The following is a 20,253-nucleotide window of genomic DNA, read 5'->3' as shown; positions in this document are numbered from 1 at the left end:
GGGTATATACCCAGTAGAGGGATTGCTGGGTCATAAGGTAGTTCTATTTTCAGTTTTTTGAGGAACCACCATACTTTCTTCCATAATGGTTGTACTACTTTACATTCCCACCAACAGTGTATGAGGGTTCCTTTTTCTCCATAGCCTCTCCAACATTTGCTATTACCTGTCTTGCTAATAATAGCTAATCGAACAGGTGTGAGGTGGTATCTCATTGCAGTTTTGATTTGCATTTCTCTAATAGCTAAAGAAGATGAGCATCTTTTCATATATCTGTTGGCCATTTGTATTTCTTCCTGGGAGAAGTGTCTGTTCATATCCTCTTCCCATTTTTTTATTGGATTGTTTGTTTGTTTGTTGTTGAGTTTTATGAGTTCTTTGTAAATTTTGGATATTAGGCCCTTATCTGAGCTGTTGTTTGAAAATATCATTTCCCATTTAGTTGGCTTTCTGTTTATTTTGTTATCAGTTTCTCTTGCTGAGCAAAAACTTCTTAGTCTGATGTAGTCCCATTCATTAATTTTTGCCTTCACTTCTCTTGCCTGTGGAGTCAAATTCATAAAATGCTCTTTAAAACCCAGGTCCATGAGTTGAGTACCTATGTCTTCTTCTATGTACTTAATTGTTTCAGGTTTTATGTTTAGATCTTTGATCCATTTTGAGTTAATTTTTGTACAGGGGGAGAGACTGTAGTCCAGTTTCATTCTTTTGCATGTGGCTTTCCAGTTTTCCCAGCACCATTTATTGAAGAGGCTTTCTTTTCTCCATTGTGTGTTGTTGGCCCCTTTATCAAAAATTATTTGACTATATATATGTGGTTTTATTTCTGGGTTTTCTATTCTGTTCCATTGGTCTGAGTGTCTATTTTTCTGCCAATACCATGCTGTTTTGATTGTCGTGGCCCTATAATATAGTTTGAAGAAAATGTAATTTTAAAAGTTTTACCACCAACTATTATGAGTTGATGCTTCCTGTCCCTTCCTCCCACGCCCCTTCTCTTTCTTTCCTCTCTCAAAAATCAATAAATAAAATCTTTTTTTTCTTTTGGTATTTTTTTTAAGTGAGAAGCAGGGAGGCAGAGAGACTCCCACATGCACCCGACTGGGATCCACCCTGAAAGCCCACTAGGGGGCGATGCTCTGTTCATCTGGGCATTGCTCCTTTGTAACCAGAGCCATCCTCAGTGCCTGGGCCAACTTTGCTCCAGTGGAGCCTTGGCTGAAGGAGGGGAAAGGGTGGAGAAGCAGATGGGCGCTTCTGAACTGTGTACCCTGGCCAGGAATCAAACCTGGGACATCCACAGGCCGGGCCGACGCTCTACCACTGAGCCAACTGGCCAGGGCAAGTCACTTCCCTTTTTATGGTGTTCAGGTTGGATTGGATTTTTTAGGGTCCCACATTTTGATTTAAAAATATATTCCTTGATTCAAATAATTTGATTCTTTCTTTGCAAGTGGTGTTTGTCTGAGCTATCTAGATTTTTTTTAAACATTCACTTCTTATAATCCTTTGTTCTAAGATAACTTAGACTATCTCCAGTGCATTAAACCAACACCATTTGTTTTCTGCTATGAGAAAAGAGGTGCCAGTTATTAAGACTGTAGAACAAAACTACCTGAAGTTAACCTTGTAATTTTTCCTGTAAATTCTTCTTTCTCATTCTTCAAACAATTCTGTCAGAAGTCTTTTAAGGAAATTCAAGATTTAGGGGAACATTATCTGTGGGCTTTTTGCTTTAATTTTTCTCTAGTTAGGTGATGAAGATCCCTATGCCCCAGTGGTACTTTATAGGTGACAGTTCCTCCACTTCCTGAGCTTGAGTAGGGATCATCATGAGTCCAAGGTCGCTGGCTTGAGCTCTATGACAAGCAATCAGTGAACTAAAGTGATGCAACTACAAGCTGATGCTTCTCATCTCTCTCCTCCCCGCTCTCTCACTAAAAAACAAAAACGGGGTGGAAGTTAAGTTAGAAATTTTAGATACCAAGTTAACTCTCACCTGTTTAAGATGTATATATATCTTTACTGAAGTAGTTTACATAGTAGCTATTAAATTTGTGAATTATAGAACTTGAGGGAAATGAATGGCCATGTAAAACTGAATTTATGGTGAGGTTTTAACTCTGACTTCCAAATTCTCATCAAGTTTTAGGGAATTATTGTGTATAAAGTATACCTAATGCCCAACTCAGATGCATTACACATAGTGAAAACTTATCCTGAAATGTTGTTGGACTAGATAATTTTTAAGGTTCTTAAAGAAAATTCCACCTGACCAGGCAGTGGCAGTGGATCGAGTGTCAGCCTAGGATGCTGAGGACCCAGGTTCGAAACCCCAAGGTAATCAGCTTGAGCTGCGGGCTCGCTGGCTTGAGCAAGGGGTCACTTGCTCTGCTGCAGCCCACTCTTCCCCCTCCAGTCAAGGTACGTATGGGAAAGCAGTCAATGAAAAACTAAGGTGCCACAAGGAAGAATTGATGCTTCTCATCTCTCTTCCTCTGTCTGTCCCTCTTGAAAAACAAACAAAAACCAAAAAAAATCTCGCACCTGTAATACATTTTTATTTTTAAAAAACATTTTATCATGGAAATAGTCAAACACATAATTGTAGAAAGTAAAACAAACCGTTACCAAGTATCAATATTTACCAATGTATGGGCAATGTTGTTTTAAATTCAACACATACACATATCCCTTCTCTCCCTTATTTTGAAGTTCACACATTTTATCTACAATTATTTCAGTATCTCTCAGAGAAAAAGGACTCATTTAAAAAATTACTGATTTTAGAGGAAGGTAGAGAGAAACATAAATTTGTTGTTCCACTTATCTGTGTACTCCTTGGCTGATTCTTGAGTGTGCCCTTACTGGGGATTGAATCAGCAAGCTTTGCATATTCAGACCATGCTCTAACCCAGTGGTTGTCAACCTGGTTCCTACCACCCACTAGTGGGCGTTCCAGCTTTCATGGTGGGCGGTAGCGGAGCAACCAAAGTATAAATAAAAAGATCGCTTTAACTATAGTAAGTTGTTTTATAAAGATTTATTCTGCCAAACTTAGCGAAAATCCGACATAATGTACTTGGTAAGTAATTATTATTATATGCTTTAACTTGCTGTAACTCTGCTTTATAAATTTTATAAAGTTACTTCTCTACTTTATAAATCATCATTACTGTGGAACAGGTGGGCGGTTAGAAAATTTTACTACTAACAGAGATACAAAAGTGGGCGGTAGTTATAAAAAGGTTGACTACCCCTGCTCAAACCAATGGAGCTACCTGGTCAGGAAGGACAAAAGGATTTTTTGTGTGTGTGACAGAGAGGGACAGACAGGGAGAGAGAAGCATCAATGCCTCATTACAGCATCTTAGTTGTTCATTGATTGCTTTCTCATATGTGCCTTGACTTGGGGGGTTACAGGAGAGCCAGTGACCTTTGAGCTCAAGCCAGCAACCATGGAATCATGTCTATGATCCCACTCAGGCTGGTGAGCCCGCACTCAAGCCAGTAACAGTGGCTTCAAACCTGTGTCCTCTGCATCCCAGTTCGATGCTCTATCCACTGCGCCAGCACCTGGTCAGGAAAAGGATTCATTTTTGACTCTTTGTATGTATTCCTGTGAAATGTTCCCATATGTAATTTTAATTATATATATATATATACATATATATATGTGTGTATATATATATATATTTTGAGACAGAGGGACAGATAGGGACAGACAGACAGGAAGGGAGAGATGAGGAGCATCAGTTCTTTTTTATTAAAAATTCATTTATTTTACAGAGACAGAGAGGGATAGACAGGGACAGACAGGAATGGAGAGATGAGAAGCATCAATCAGTTTTTCGTTGTATGTTGCAACACCTTAATTGTTCATTGATTGCTTTCTCATATGTGCCTTGACCATGGGCCTTCAGCAGACCAACCTTGGGCTCAAGCTGGCGACCTCGGGGTCTCAAACCTGGGTCTTCCTCATCCCAGTCCAATGCTCTGTCCACTGCGCTACCGCCTGGTCAGGCCCCATATGTAATTTTAAATTTGAGTATTAATAGTTATACTTTTACTCCTTCTAGGGACTGGTTTGGTTGAAAGACAAAGAAGCAACACATTGTAAGCTGTGTGAAAAGGAATTTTCACTCTCTAAGAGAAAGGTAAGAGAAGTAGAAAATTCAAGTTTTGGTGCAGGAGAACTCAACCCTCCCCCACTTAAAACTCTCCCCCTTTTCATCCCTCCAGGCACGAAAGAAAAGTTTTGGTGCAAATATGACTTAATCTTATTCATAGTTTTTTTTCTCTTATTTTTTCCAATTAATAGCATCACTGTAGAAACTGTGGGGAAATTTTCTGTAATGCTTGCTCTGACAACGAACTGCCTTTGCCTTCTTCACCAAAGCCAGTACGGGTTTGTGATTCTTGCCATGCGTTGCTGATTCAGAGATGCTCATCTAATTTGCCGTAAGACTCCAGAACTAAATCCTCATTGTATTAAAGTACCTACCATGAAATGTTATGAACACATGCACAACATACTCAGACAGCCCTTCTGAAGCAGCTCTCAGACAATATTGGTACTAGTTTTCTTTCACATTCAGTTCATGGGAATTACTAAATTGTATAATGTGGCATTTCCTTCCCATTATTCAAAAAGAATTTTCAACAGGGCATGCTTTAAAATAACTTTAATTCTTGTAATGATCATGTAACAAATGACATTGAAAGGCCGACAGCATAGCTAACACACATTTGCCTTATTTTATAAAGGCCTTCTTAAAAACAGGGCTTCAGATCGTTTTATTCTCTAGATCAAGTTGGTATTTGATGGTGCCTGTAATTTCCTTAATGCACTTTAAAGCTTCATGGTTCTTAGAGAAAAGACTGGAAACGTGTAGAACTTCTTACAAGTGTTAATATTCCAATTCAACACATTTTCCACTAGCGTGGCAAGATGTCAACTCTCTTTATTTGGCCCTTTCCTGTTTCCTTCCTTTGTCCACTTTACATTAGAAATGGTCAAAATTTTACCCTATAACATTGCCTTTTGGTTGTTCCTCTTCTAAAATCAGTGTTGTAGTTGCTGACACCTTTCATATACAGTGGGTTAAAGAGGTTGTTGGGCTTCCTTTTATTTTGATAGGAAGTAAAACCATCATCTTTTTACCTTAAGCTGCTACTTGAAGATCTTTCCAGTTAACTTTTCAGGTAGTGGTCTAATGCTGTCGTATAGAATAAAAAATTCACCATATACTAAGCACCTCTAAGCCAGGGTCAATTAGCAGATGAAGATGTGGTCTTCAGCCCTGCCATGAAATATATACTTGAACCACCCACTTCAAGCATGAGATTGAACACTAATCTCGTTATATTGCTAATTGCATACCAAGAATTTAATCTGTAAAAAGCAAGTTTCCTTGTACACAATCACTTCAATGGCATCACCACTAGGGACTCATTTTTTTCTTAAGTTAAATTTTAGCCATGCACTTTAAGCCTGTGAATCTTTCAAACAATATGTTAGAATAACCTTACATTACTCCTAGGAGCATTACATTTAGTGAATTTAATCATAACCATCTCCCTGCCCCCTAGGATGGGTTTCTAATTCTGTGGGATCCTTTCCTCAGAGCACATACTTTCATTAAACTTAAAAGTTATTTTTCTAAATTTCCAAAGTATGAAACTAATATTTTACTTGAAGATTTTCTCCATAATCCAACTTGAGGTCTTCAGAACTGACAGATTTTTAGGTGGTCTTTCTTGAATGCTGATAGAAATATTCAAGAGAAATTATATTCTTGAAACTTTTGTATTGGTGGGATGGATTAACATTTTTATGATTGATGAAAATGAGAATAAGCAAAAAGGAAAAATTTCAAATACTAGGTATTTTTTATTACTGTGCTTAGAACATTAAAATGTGATTTTTGCTTAAATTCCAAGGCTGGTTACCCATGATTTTTAGTCTACCCCTTTAAATTCTTTGCCATTAAAAATTCACATGTAATTGCTTTGAGATTTTTGTAGGCAGGCTTTTATGACAGCAAAACAACTTGCTCCATTTAGTTTGGTTCTTTTAAAAAAGCAATTTATACCGATTTGGAAGTTTATGTTAAAAATTTTCAATTTGTATTTTGTGATTGTGAACCTTCACTTTTACTTTTCAAGTCTGATTTGTCCTCACAAGAAAGTATCTCAATAAACTTCACATACATTTCTTCCTCCAGCCGGTACAATAATGCTAACACGGTGCCAAGGAATTGTGATTGTAATTCTTCTCCCCTGCAATGTTTTAACTATCAATTTTATAAACCAAATAAAAGATCTATAAAGTTAACCTGCTTAAGAAGGGCAACTTTCATGGATAACATGTTAGATTTTTACTGCCTACAGATTTATAAGAGAACCCATGGGGCCCTGGCCGGTTGGCTCAGTGATAGAGCGTCGGCCTGGCGTGCAGGAGTCCTAGGTTCGATTCCTGGCCAGGGCACACAGGAGAAGCACCCATCTGCTTCTCCACTCTTCCCCCTCTGCTTCCTCTCTTCCCCTCCCGCAGCCAAGGCTCCATTGGAGCAAAGTTGGCCCGGGCGCTAGAATGGCTCTGGTTGCAACAGAGTGACACCCCAGATGGGCAGAGCATGCCAGGTGGATACTGGTTGGGTGCATGCGGGAGTCTGTCTGACTGCCTCCCCGTTTCCAACTTCAGAAAAATACAAAAAAAATTTTAAAAACCCATGGGAAAAATAAAACACTTTATCTCTAAAAATGTAAGTGGTATGAGGCTAGCACTTAAATGGGTAATTAATGGAGTAGGTACAGGCATTAACAGAAATCATTGCTGTAGTTGCTCCACTTAGGTTTTCTCAGCTACCTTCTCTAAAGCAGAAATCACTCCTTAGGACTTACTTGTCTCATCATCAATATTTAGTACCTTCCATTTAACCAGTGATTGACACAAAGCATTCCAGGACAGACACCATACTATTATGTCCCACAATGATGTTTATTATATTAACATTTCTAGCAAAAACAAAGTTCAATAACTGAATTCACATTAACAGGTTTCATTTTGATCCATTAGCCAATTTGGAAAAAAGCCATACTGATCAAAGGGATTAAAAGTAAAAAGCACCGTTTCCTTGCTACATACAGTATTTTTTAACACAACGGCTCTAAAACTCCAAACAGATATCAGATGCAAAAATCCAACTGTAGGATTCTCATTTTCATTAAGACAACATGGACTTGCCTCTTACATTTTTAAAGGTATTTATACAGTTAAGAAAACATATGCTTTAACTACTGGGCTGAAAATAAAAATACATCTCTGAGAAATAAACACAGTAAAAATACCTTTGTACTGAATTCTCATGTTACTTCGAATCTTAACCTAGTTGGAGACATTTTTGAGATAACTTACAATGATCACTTTTCGGACATTTTTTGTTTCTTCAGTCAAGTGCTGAAGGGATTTTATTCTAAAATCTAGGGCTAGAATGTAAAGTTCTAACACTCCCATCCTTGGGTAACACAATTATGAATATTCAGAAATCCAGATACTTCTCACTTTGTTCATCACTTCAGAGCTGTGCCTAATAAGTGACATTTGAAAAAGACTAATATAGAATTAGCAGAATGTATACTCCTCAAACCATCTAAAGTCATCTTTAGGCTTTATGTTTACAGTACTGTCCAAGAGAAAACAAGAGTTAAACTCTTTTCCAGGCTCTATCCAGGTGTCTGCTTATTAAGACCTGCAGCTTTTGCAGAGGTGAATCACCGTCCTCTAAAATTACACTGTACTACTTATTTCTTGTAGAGCTAATAAAATACATCAACCCAAATCTTATGAAAGCAGCACATCCTTAGGAGTAGCTAGTATATAAAAAGTATCAACACCAGTGGTTTGAATATAAAAATTTATTTTTAAGTCAAAGTATGCAACAAATAAAACCTACAGAAAACAGATTTTTCCCATCACAATCTGTTGCTTTACCAAATTATATTTTGAAAACACATTCCTTCAGTCATTATAAAGTTCTTAAAATACAAAAGAAATTAATCTGTAAGAAAGTCTAGTAGACCAGATGCTGTTGTCAGGACTATTATGTTGGTGGTTAAACTCTTAATACATTCCACGCCATCCACCTCCACTCATGCCACCTTGCCCATAGTAACCTCCACTGCCTCCGCCACCACGTCCTTAGGAAAAAAAAAACATTAAGAATCGTTTAGTTAGAAGATAAATCTTAGTAGAAGATAAATCTGTACCACATAGGGGACTAACTAACTGAACCAGAGTAACCAACGACACTTACCATAACCACCCAGGCCATCAGGAGTCCCATATCCTCCGCTGTAATTGTTCCCCATTCCCATTCTTCCAACAGATCCATAACCACCCTGATTATCTTAAAGGGAAAAAAAAGAAGTCTGAGGTCAATGATTAAGTATCTAACTCCATTTATTTAAAACAAAAACAACAAAAACCTTTACATACCCATTCCATCTCTGCCGTAGCCTCCCATTCCAGAGCCTCCCATTCCAGAGCTACCTCCAGGAGTGGAATTCAAGAAGAGTTCAATGTATCGATGTTCTTTAGGGGAAAAAAAAGTAAGGGGAGAAAGAAAAGATGGATCAAATTTTAAAAGGCGGACTACCTAGTATCAACCTAAATGTATGTTGGTAAATACAGAGTCTAAGGGGAGTGAAAAAACTGCATGCTGTACAGGGATAAAATCCAGGTTTATGGCCCTGGCCGGTTGGCTCAGTGGTAGAGCGTCGGCCTGGCGTGCAGAAGTCCTGGGTTCAATTCCTGGCCAGGGCACACAGGAGAGGCGCCCATCTGCTTCTCCACCCCTTCCCCTCTCCTTCCTCTCTGTCTCTCTCTTCCCCTCCCGCAGCCAAGGCTCCACTGGAGCAAAAGATGGCCCGGGCGCTGGGGATGGCTCCTTGGCCTCTGCCCCAGGCGCTAGAGTGGCTCTGGTAGCGACAGAGCATTGCCCCCTGGATGGGCAGAGCATCGCCCCCTGGTGGGCGTGCCAGGTGGATCCTGGTCGGGCACATGCGGGAGTCTGTCTCCCCGTTTCCAGCTTCAGAAAAATACAAGGAAAAAAAAAAAAAATCAAGGTTTAATTCCAACTGTGTAACCTGGAACAAGTAGAAAGTGTTTGGAGACTGAGTTTCCTCATTTATAAAAAGGACTGATTATTACAAACAAAACCAGCTGGTATATACTTCTTAAAAATCCCAGGCCCACTCATAGAACTGAATTAGAATCTAAGAGTAGTGTCCAGGAAAACTTAAGTACCAAGTGATAGATGTGTAGCCAGATTAGAGAATCGCTGGTTGAGGTGAAATCTAATGGCTTAAAAACTGAAGACAAGCCTGACCAGGCTGTGGCGCAGTGGATAGAGTGTCAGACTGGGATGTGGAAGGACCCAGGTTCGAGACCCTGAGGTCGCCAGCTTGAGCAAAAAAAGCTCACCAGTTTGGACCCAAGGTCGCTGGCTTGAGCAAGGGGTTACTCAATCTGCTGAAGGCCTGCGGTCAAGGCACATATGAGAAAGCAATCAATGAACTAAGGTGTCACAACAAAAAACTTATGATTGATGCTTCTCATCTCTCTCCGTTCCTGTCTGTCCCTGTCTATCCCTCTCTCCCTGTAAAACAAAAACAAAAAACTGAAGACATGCAGGAATAACTTATCCAAGTTGATCAATGTACAGGTTAAGAAGTGTTGATTTTCAAGGGCAGGGGAACTCAGGCAAGTACATGTAACATACCATTTCCCCCTATAATAATCTGTCAAGTATTAAAAGTCTGAATTAATGCTTTAGTAAAGTCTGAACTTACTATGAGAAACAAGTTCACACCTAGGAAACAGGATTTCATGCCAACATTACTACTTACGCATGTTATTTTTATCTTTAGACATGGCAGCTACTGCATCTTCATGTGTCACAAACTCTACATCTGCTTCTCCTGTTGCTCTGCCATCAGCTCCAATATCAATGTGTACTCGTATTGGATTTAGTGGTGAGAAGAACTAAAGAAAGGAAAACTTGTTATATTTACATTACTGAAATTACCACATGCCTTTGTTTATCCTTATCCATTAAAACAAACCCTCTATTGCCCTGTGCTGTAAAGCTAAATTTGAGAAGGAAAATATTTTTAAGCTAGAGAATGTTTATCCTTAAACAGATGAAAGTCTCATAACCTACTACTGAGAGGGAGAAGAACAATCACCCCACCCTCACTCCCAAGAAAGGTATTTGAAATTGGGTTCATGATTCAGAATGACTGGAGTTTAATAAACCTACCAGCTATATATGGATGGATGACTCACAAAATATATCACTTAGTTCTAATCACAAGTTAACCAGGTTTAAGTGATCCTAAAAAGCACCAGGAACTTAGACCAATTAGTTCCCAGAAAAAGCAAAAATTTTCTTTAAGAGCTAGATAAAGGACAGAGCGTCGGTCTGGGATGTTGAGGACCCAGGTTCACAGACCTAGGTTGCTGGCTTGAGCATGAGGTCACTGGTTTAGCTGGAGCCCCCCAGTCAAGGCACATATGAGAAAGCAATCAATGAACAATTAAGGTGCCACGACTACCAGTTGATGCTTTTCATCTCTCTCCCTTCCTCTCTGTCAGCTCCCCCACCCCAAAAGAGAGAGACAGTAAATACTCTTGGCTTTGTAGGCCACTGGGAGCCAACTACTCAATAAGTAAATGCATGCGACTAGATGACTCATGGGCTGAAGTTTGCTGATTCTCGAACCAATCAATTTCAAATCAATAGCAGCACCTACCTGCACTATTTTCAGCTCATCACATAAACCAAGAAAGTCAAACCAAACTACTTCAACTTTTCTCTCATTAACATATTTATACTTTAAAAAATCACGCACTCGCCCTGGCCAGTTGACTCAGCAGTAGAACGTCAGCCCAGCATGTGAAGTCCTGGGTTTGATTCCCTGCCAGGGCACACAGGAGAAGCGCCCATCTGTTTCTCCACCCTTCTACCCTCTCCCTCTCTTCCCCTCCCACAGCCAAGGCTCCATTGGAGCAAAGTTGGCCCGGGCACTGAGGCTGGCTCCACGGCCTCCGCCTCAGGTGCTAGAATGGCTCTGGTTGCTATGGAGCAACACCCCAGAGCGAGCATCTTCCCCTGGTGGGCATGCCGGGTGGATCCCTGTTGAAACACATGAGGGACTCTGACCCCTCCCCCAATTCTCACTTTGGAGATATATATATATCACCCACTCTATGCTGATCAGTCTTTCACTAATTTTTTTTTAACTTTTTTTTTGTGACGTGGCAGGGAGGGAGAGAGGAGGAGGAGGAGGATAGGGACAGATAGGGAGACGAGGAGCATCAATTCTTCACTGTGGCTCCTTAGTTGTTCATTGATTGCTTCCTTGTATGTGCCTTGATGGGGGGGTCCAACATGGGACACGATGGACTGGTGGCTGCAGCAGAGCAAGTGACCCCTCGTTCAAGCCAATGACCCTTCTCTCAAGCTGGGGACCTTGGGGTTTTGAAGCTGATTCTGTATCCCAGTCCAATGCTCTATCCACTGCACCACCACTTGGTCAGGCTCAGTAATTTTTTAGTAAAGATACAGAGGGTGGGGGGGATTGAGAAGTATAGTTGCTTCACTTTAGTTGTTCATTGCTTGCTTGTTGCTTGCTGTATGTGCCTTAACCAGGCAAGCTCAGGGTTTCAGGTCAAGGCTCTAGCCACTGAGCACCCAGAGGCTAGGCTTGCTAATTTCTTTCTTTTCAAAGATTGTATTTGTTTAGTTTAGAGAGAGGAAAGAAGGAGGGGGCAAAAAAGCAGGAAGCATCAATTCCCAAGTGTCTTGACCAGGTAAGCCCAGGGTTTCGAACCTAGGTCCTCAGAGTTCAAGGTTAATGCTTTATCCACTGTGCCGCCACAGGTCAGGCTGACTTGCTAAAATCCCATGTAGGTCAGCATACAATGGACACAAAAATATTCATCAACTACTTGAAATACATTCACATTAAAGGGATTCAGATATTGAAACCATAAAGATGAGAATATTAAAAATGCTTCAGCCTGGCCAGGTGGTGGCACAGTGGATAGAGTGTCAACCTGGGATACTGAAGACCTAGGTTTGAAACCCCGAGGCTGCTGGCTTGAGTGTGGCATCATAGACATGACCTCATGGTTGCTGGCTTGACTGGAGCCACCTGTTAAAGGCACGTATGAGAAAGCAATCAATGAACCAAAAAAAAAAGTGCCTCAACTACAAGTTAAATGCTTCTCATCTCTCTTCCTTCCTGTCTGTCCCTCTGTCTCTCGCTAAAAAGAGAATGCTTCAAAATTTAGAGAGCAGGATTAGTATAAAAACCATTTATTACTGAAATTACTCACATTAGCAATGTCATTTTCAGTAGCACGAAAAGGCAATCCTCTCATATGTACAAAATGACCACCATGAAAACCTGAACTTGCATCACCAGCTCCGCCATAGCCGTGTCCTCCCATACCTAAAGAAACATTTCCAGATTATGAACAGATACATGTAGAAAAGCATTTCTCCCCTACACACATCTTTTCCTATTTACACCTTTCTGGCAACCCCAAGATTGTCACACTTACTAGTTGTTCTAAACATCAAATGGAGAATTTACCAGAAAGTATCTGTACAAAACTCTATGCAGAATACAGTAATATATGCCTGAGTTGACTTTGTCATCTGTATTACCACTAAAAGTGGTTGTAAGGCAAATACTAAAATTCACCTACAAATGAGTGTCTTTAGTATTTAGTTTACCTCTTCCATCTCTCATTCTGTCATCAAAGCCATCATTTCCATAGCCATAATTATTATAGCCACCATAGTCATCAAAACCTCCATAACCTGTGTAATTTGAGAACACATGAATACACTTTAAAGAGATAAATTTTATAATATAGTTTACAAAAGCATACTTAGCAGTAAGCAGTTTGGCTCAATTATTATGTTTGCAACTTCCGGCATGTGAAAAAAGAAGTTAACACTGGGTAGAAGTTAAAAAAATCTCAAAAGGATACATTTAGACACCTAAATGAATTTTCACCCTGATACCAAACAGAGAATGTCAAAACATGCCCAATATCTTCATTTTAATTTCTGTATACATTATCCAGGTGCCAATATGTGCATCAATCAAGTCCCATGGCTGGTCATGGAATCTGTTATTTTCATGAACAGGTTTTAAAACCTAGTAGGTACTGAAATTAATGCCATTTCTGTATTTCTTGACAAAGTGTCAGGAACATTAAGAAAATGACAACAGAACCTTTGTTCATTAGATACACATACCACCATCATATCCATCACCTCCTCGTCGCATTCTGTCATACATACTTCCACGCCCAGCTCCATAATAACCCCCTCTTCCTCCTATTGGTCTATCATATGGTCCTGGTCGCTGGCCCAGCAATCTTCTTGGTGGATCATAAAATCCTTTGATTTCATTCCTGCTACTTCTGAAGATCTCAATATACCTATTTAAAAATGGTTTAAGGTACAGGTTTCAGCTGGAATGTATTAGAGTAAATAAGATTCTTGGGCAAAATACAGTAAATTTTTCTATATCTAGATACATAACCCAATTTAAATTGCCTAAATACACCATAACGTTAACATTTTTTTACACCTATAAACTTAAATTTTACATAGACAAATTAGTCATTTGAAATATAATTTTAACATGTTCCCTTAAGTACATGATAGGTGTTTAGAGAAAATAGTTGATTATACAAAAGCACATAACAACACCCTACAGAGAAATGGAAACAATCTAATTTTAATTTAAGCAAACTATTAGCATTAATTCCCCACCCAAATCTGTAGTTTCCAAGTTAAATTTATCAATTCTTTTAAACGACCCCAGAAAAATGTTACTGTTACCCCCCCATTTAAGCAACAGTGACCCACAACCCCCAAAAATAAAAATTTAACACCATCCCAAACTCTCCATCCCCACCTGTGCCCTATTCTTTCCTTGTGTTTCCCCAGAGCATTTTCTGCTATCTCCTTTGAAGCAAACTGCACGAAGGCCTCCCCTGTGCTTCTCCCCTGGTAGTCCATCGTCAATGTTATCCCATTTGGCACGATTTCCAACCCTTTAACCCAAGGACAAATAACCCCATCAAGGGGAACAGTGTTAAAGGCTGAAACATTCCCATCTGAATCAAATATTTAAAACAAGTCTAAATAAAACAAAACAAAATGCTTAGTTCCCCATCACCCCATTATACAAACGGAAGATTTTTCTAAATACTGGATTACATACTTTTTGCAACCAGTGTCTTTAAATTACACTCAAAACCCCACCTATATTACATTTTAAAAAGCTCAAAATTTATGCTCCATATGCTATTCATGGTTCATTTCAGCATATATAATTACTCTCAAGTTTACTGCACATTAGTTAGGCTTTACATTCTACACATTCTGTACTGAATATTACTGGAGCAAATTTCCTAGCTATATATTAACCAAGACATCATACTCTAAATAAAAAGTCCCCCAAACAAATGAGTTTTGCAAATTATTATAAACTATAAAATTAAAATACTACTAAACTTTGACTAATACTAGAGGTACCTTGAAAGAACTGAACTATTTCCTCTTTGCTGCAACCAAATGGTAGTCCACGAAGTCGTACTGTCCCATCACTAGCGTCATTTGGACCATTATGTTTCATAACCCAATCCATCTCAATACCGTTTGATTTAAATGCTATAAAAAATAAGCACATAAAGAAGTTAATCAAAATATACTCTTGTCAGAAGTATTGAAGAAACACCCCTCAGTAGTGCACAACAGGAAATGTGAAATACTATACAGCTCAATGACTCCAGGGACAATGCTACAATACAATGGTACAACACCTTTCTGTTTCAGGGTAGGCATAAAAAGATTGGGAAAAGGCAGTGAGACCCGACCCCTCCCAACAAAACGTACTCAATTTCAAAGGATCAAATATATATCGCCTAATATTAAGAAAACTTACATAATTTCACTGTAAGTCTTCAAACTCTCCTGATTTCTCAATCTTATCATTTACTATCAACTCTGCTTCTTCCTCATCTCTCAAAATGTCATTCACATTTTCCAGGTTTCATCATTCACCTGAATAGTTCTGCAGTCTTTAAAACTTGACTACTCAAAAATTGCACATAGTAAGTACTATTGTCCCCAACAGTAAGAGCCCAAGTGATTTAGAAAAAAAATGGCATCACAAAAGTAATTTATCAGAGGCACTAGAATTCTAAACATATCAAATTGTTTTTGAAGGGGGGGGGGGGCCAATTCATATCTCTATTTTCACTAAATCTGGTTCAAACACTTCCCAAGATTAAAATGACTAAATTAGGTAAAATTTTACAATGGAGGAAGAAAGGCCACTTAAAGCGAACGCTTTCCAAAGTTCATTAGTGTTTTTTGAAGTAATCTGTTTTGGAAGTTATTAGAGATAGTATATTAAAAATCAGTTTACTCACTGCTTTACTTTTAGACACAAATTTTAAAAAATGACAATACATTCACATTAAAAAGAATATTAGAAAGGGTACAGTCAGAAGCCCTTTCTCCCCTCCAAAAAGAACCCACCCACCCAATTCCCTTCCCTAGACAACCATCCTTCCTTTTAAGATTCCAGAACCCTTTCAAGAGGCTAATGCAGAAGTCCTTCAGCTGCAGAAACTTACCAGAGCATATAAATTTCATTATGCAGCTGTAGGAATCCTACTCACCTGATTATTTCAAAACTTTCCCTCACCACCTCCTCCCCTGTAAACAAAACAGGTTGTTCACTTGATTCCTTTATGCTCAAGAATTATATTTCATATCAACAGTATTAATATTTAAATTTCACATGATCGAATTACCAGTGCAGCTGTTAGGTGCAGCATTTGCAAGGAGCGAAATTTTATTTTTTCTAGAATTCACGCATTCATAAGCTAATGTAGAATTTCCCAAATGTGGTTATAAATCAAATAATCTCTGTGTACAAATTAACTCTGGTACCTGTTCTGTTGTTTTTATCTTAAACCAAGAATCCTAGGTGCCACTCTAGATGAGATCTCAAAATGCAAGAATATGCATTTTTATCTGACATTACAATTAATTCTTTTAAAAATTATTGATTTGGGGGAACAGAGGGGTCAGAAGAGAAGAGAAACACTGATTTGTTGTTCCACTTTTATTTATTCATTCCACTGGTTGTTTCTTGTATGTGCCCTGACTGGGGTTTGGACCCACAACCTTGGTGTATTCGGATGAAGCTGTAACCAACTGAGCAACCTGGCCAGGGCACAACTAATTCTTTATGCATACAAATAACTAGTATGAACTTTTAAGAGAAAAGAAACTGCGTATGAATCCCTAGTCTGTCACTCACTGGCTACACAATATAAGCAAATTACTTAACTGCTATGTCCAACTGTAAAATACAAGCAGTGGTGCCTGGACTTCAGCTGACCATTTTAAGAATCATTCAGTTCTTCATCTGTGGCATGGTAACCATTCAGTGGTGGCCAGTGTTATTGGAATTAAAGCTATTAATTAAAACTAATGAAAGGTACAAAAGCATAATAACTGAATCTTAAAAGACAGAAAAGTAGTCTCAGTCTTAAAAGGAAATAAACACTGTTACAAGTTTTCATGTTTCTTTAGAAATTGTGGAAGCCAGACAGAAAAAGAGCCTTTCTGGAAATGCTTATATAGTATTTATTAGCTAGATGATTTTAAAATACCATTCTAGTAGCCCTGAAAGTAGGCCCCAAATCAGTTTTGGGGAAAAAGTTAAACAGTGTGAAGATCTACCATTTTTTTATAAAAAATAGCACCAACTTAAATAGTAGCTGTTTCTTAGAAAGGGTGTTAAAGATGGAATAGGAAAAAAGTGGAGATTTAACATGACACATTCATTACTTCATGAAAAATTTAAAAACTTTGCAAATCAATCTAATCTGTTGTGAATTATGTGGTGTGCTTTTTATCATTTCACACATATTTTCAATACGAAGATACTGTTTTGGAAACAAATACAAAAAAATAGGAATTATCTTTACTGAAGGAACTAACAAGCAAACTAGTTTTCTCAGATCAGCCTATATGAACCAGACCTGTAGAAAAACAACAAAGTATTACATCTATAAAAAACAAACAAAACCCTGCTAAATTTACAACTTTAAAGGGAAAAGTTAACCAGATTCATCAGAAACTTTTAATAGGGCGATTCCCTATCCCAAGTGTGAAGAGAACACAAGAAAAAAGAAAGCACCAAACTTTGAGCCTAGAATTCTACTTACGAAACAAAACCAAGACGAACTCTAAAGACACACAAAAAGACAATCTGCTTTAATATCTTAAAGTGGTCCAAGAAACTACCTAAATAATTCTTACTAATTAATTAGGATAATCCATCTCACCATTTCTTTGCAACAGCATCATGGCTAGTCACAATTATTTTAATTTTTCAAAGCGTTAGCACCAATTAAAAATATCAGCAGTTGAAATATCTGGACTTTGGTCAGTCTTGTATGGTGACTTTAGTTTGTTAGACAAAGCATCTAACAGACCAAATGAAACATAAAATTCCTTTGTATACTATCTTCTTAAGTATGCTATGTAAAGGTTTTGATGCTTCAGTAAATAACTTTTTTCCTAATAACTTTCTAAATGATAGCCCACTCATCCTATAAAATGAGACCGAAATTCAAATTTTGGCAAAATATTGGTGATGTTTAACTAAATAGGAAAACCTTCATCATTCCACCTTCCAATGTACTTGCTCAATTAAAAAAACACACACCACTAATACCTAAAGGAGGTTAAGTTCACTGAAAAGGATTATGAATGAGTTTTCTAAAACAAAGTTATCACATTCAGTTGCTTTTTTACCGAAGTGAGGACACCAAAAAAGAATATAGTTATTTAAAAATTTAAGTGCAATTACATGGATTTCCAGGTTATGATACAGATGAGGGCAGAAAAAAGATTTCTAAGACAACCAATTAGGAATGCTGTTATATCATATACTACATTATAAACTCTGGCTTGCCTTTTTTGTTACTTTTGTGAATTTGTTGGCGTCTTAAAGCTGGAAAAGCCGATAATAAATTTGATACGAATTATTCTCAGGCCTTGCCTGTCCCACTCCTACTGTCTTCAGTGAACATCACCAACCCAATTCTCCTGTGTTCTAAGGACCAAAAAATCGTCACGTCATATGGATCTGGCTTTCAGTTTCTTTCTGTTGAGTAGGCCTATGTTCTTGGTCAGAAAGTAGCATAGTCCTACACTAAATAAAAAACACGCATAGCCGCCAAAAGAAAATAACCCCCAATTGTATTTTTAAGTAATTTTACTTCTACAACCTAGTACCAAAAGAATCTTCGCACAGTAACGAAATCCTCCCTCCCCCCCACACACACATTTTGCCATCACTGGCTGTATTAACTCTTCCCCAAATGTAAAACGCCCAAATTCTAACCCAATACGGGCCAAACTACCCCAAACCACTGTCAAGCATCACACCCCGCCCCCCAGGTTCAATAAGCCGTATCACATAAACAGTTTACTTCACTGGGCCCGGACGACCTATTTGAAATATGCCCATTTCACATTCCTATTTGATAAGCCACCCACTTTTCTGCTTACAAAACAATTACCCACAAAGTCCTTACATACGTTTAAGGTAAGCGTGAAAAAAAGAAAAAATAACTCTTTGGAAAATGAGTACGTACTCTTTTCGCAGTTCCAAATCTGGAATATAAGGGCCGGCTAAGCGTCCTTTATTCCTCCCCGGAGACTTTTCGTTTATCTAGCTGCCCTAGAGACCAGAGAGCTAGGGAGAGTTCGCCCCTTCCCCCCGCCTCCCCGCCCGGCCGCCAAGCCCGGCTGAAACCCTTCGCCACCGGGCGGCGATTACAAAGGAGGCCCTCTCCTTTGTCCTGGGTTGGGGAGTTGAGCGCCTTCGTCGCCATTGGCTTTCCTCCCCCAGCTCCAGCCTCACTCATCTTGAGAATCTGCGTCAGAAGCCGCTCGCAGCCTCGCCAGCCCAGGTAAACCAGCAGACTGCGGAGGAAGGGAGGCCAGCCCGCCCCGCGCCATTTCCACCGGGAGCTCGCCCGCCAGCCCGGGCCCGCCCCCGCCCCCGCCCCGCGGCCCGGCCTCTCCCGGCTCGCCCCGCTCCCACCCTCACCCTCCGGGGCGCGCTGACCACCCTCCGCCTTCCAGTGCAGCTCTCGGAAGATGAGGGACAAAAAGTAGGGAGAAAGGGAGGGCGGGAAGCCGAGGCGGCCGCGCCACCGTACCCAAAATGGCGGAGGCCAAACCAGCAGGGGAAGGGAAAACGCTGGCTGACCCCCACTTCGGCTCGTTCACAGGATTCACATTACCGAGTCCTCCCCCAGATATGCCGCCCCCCTGAAGTGGGAGATCGCCTGCGAGGCGCAGCCTGGCCGCTTCCGAGCGGCGACCTCCACACTTCCCCCTCCCCCGCCCCATCTCTCGTCCTTCTCCCGACTCCGCTCTCGACACCGCCGGCCCAACCTACCCCCTTTTACTTCAGATACCCTGTCGAGCGTCAGCAGCGGCGAGTCCGGTGCTCGCTGGGTCCGGATCGAAGGAAGAAGTCGCTTGCCTCGTGCAGTGCTCCCCCACAACGGTCCTTCCAACCGTCTCCGGCCGGAGGCAACCGCTAAGGGAGCTGCGCAGCAAAGAGACTGGCTGGGGGGGAGGGGAGAGGGCGAGCGACGAGGGGGTGGGTGGGGCGAGAGCAACGGAGAGCGGCCGGCGCGTTCTCGCGAGGCGAGAGTCGGTTCCGCTTGGCGCGGGCCGCAAGAGTACGCTTGCGCGCTGCTAGAGAGAGGCCGGTAGTGGCTCAGAGAGAGAGAGAGAGAGAGAGAGGTGGAAAGTTCCATCCTTCTTGCCGAAGGTACAGCTATCAAATTCTCAGAGCCCACCTTTTGATAGGGTTGCAAGTGGGGGCCGTGACCACCTCCTCCCTTAAGTGGACAAAGGGACACTGACAAACTGGATGTTCCAGGTCACTACCCCCTGGACATCCGGGGGGTAGTCAACCCGGGTTTGGAAGGTCCCCTGCTTTACTTACAGTTGATCTTACATAAATCGCGGAAAGATACATTTTTCCTTAATGACTACCAACCCCCACCCTCAAATCCCCTATTTAAGTCTACCTGTTAGATAACTGGGGGCT

General features: G+C 40.2%; 2 protein-coding genes across 8 annotated transcripts in view; one reads left to right on the top strand and one right to left on the bottom strand.

Annotated features, from left to right (window-relative positions):
* The window catches only part of RUFY2 (RUN and FYVE domain containing 2), a 63,655-nt gene extending 57,318 nt beyond the window's left edge, over nt 1–6,337 (top strand). For all 3 annotated transcript variants that reach the window (XM_066348968.1, XM_066348966.1, XM_066348967.1), the window contains exons 17-18: nt 4,080–4,157; nt 4,322–6,337. In XM_066348968.1, coding sequence (XP_066205065.1) covers nt 4,080–4,157; nt 4,322–4,465 — 222 coding nt within the window. In that variant the 3' untranslated portion in view covers nt 4,466–6,337. The remainder of the gene's footprint in view (nt 1–4,079; nt 4,158–4,321) is intronic.
* Nucleotides 6,338–6,982: 645 nt separating this feature from the next.
* Nucleotides 6,983–19,780, bottom strand: HNRNPH3 (heterogeneous nuclear ribonucleoprotein H3). 5 transcript variants are annotated; one of them, XM_066348972.1, is made up of 10 exons: nt 19,591–19,780; nt 14,631–14,765; nt 14,008–14,146; nt 13,341–13,525; nt 12,810–12,896; nt 12,407–12,522; nt 9,913–10,048; nt 8,501–8,596; nt 8,319–8,411; nt 6,983–8,202 (listed from the first exon to the last, which is right to left on the bottom strand). In XM_066348972.1, the coding sequence occupies exons 2-10, from the start codon at nt 14,740–14,742 to the stop codon at nt 8,126–8,128; spliced, it is 1,041 nt and encodes a 346-aa protein (XP_066205069.1). In that variant the 5' UTR covers nt 14,743–14,765; nt 19,591–19,780; the 3' UTR covers nt 6,983–8,125. The 5 variants fall into 5 exon arrangements, with proteins under 5 accessions (XP_066205069.1, XP_066205071.1, XP_066205073.1 ...); XM_066348974.1 differs by having other exon boundaries at nt 13,386–13,525; XM_066348976.1 differs by having other exon boundaries at nt 19,610–19,743.
* Nucleotides 19,781–20,253: the final 473 nt, after the last annotated feature.

Source organism: Saccopteryx leptura, chromosome 9, assembly GCF_036850995.1.
Source record: "Saccopteryx leptura isolate mSacLep1 chromosome 9, mSacLep1_pri_phased_curated, whole genome shotgun sequence".
Lineage (NCBI taxonomy): Eukaryota > Metazoa > Chordata > Mammalia > Chiroptera > Emballonuridae > Saccopteryx > Saccopteryx leptura.
Note: the sequence above shows the minus strand (reverse complement) of the source record. Positions and strands in the feature narration are given on the sequence as shown.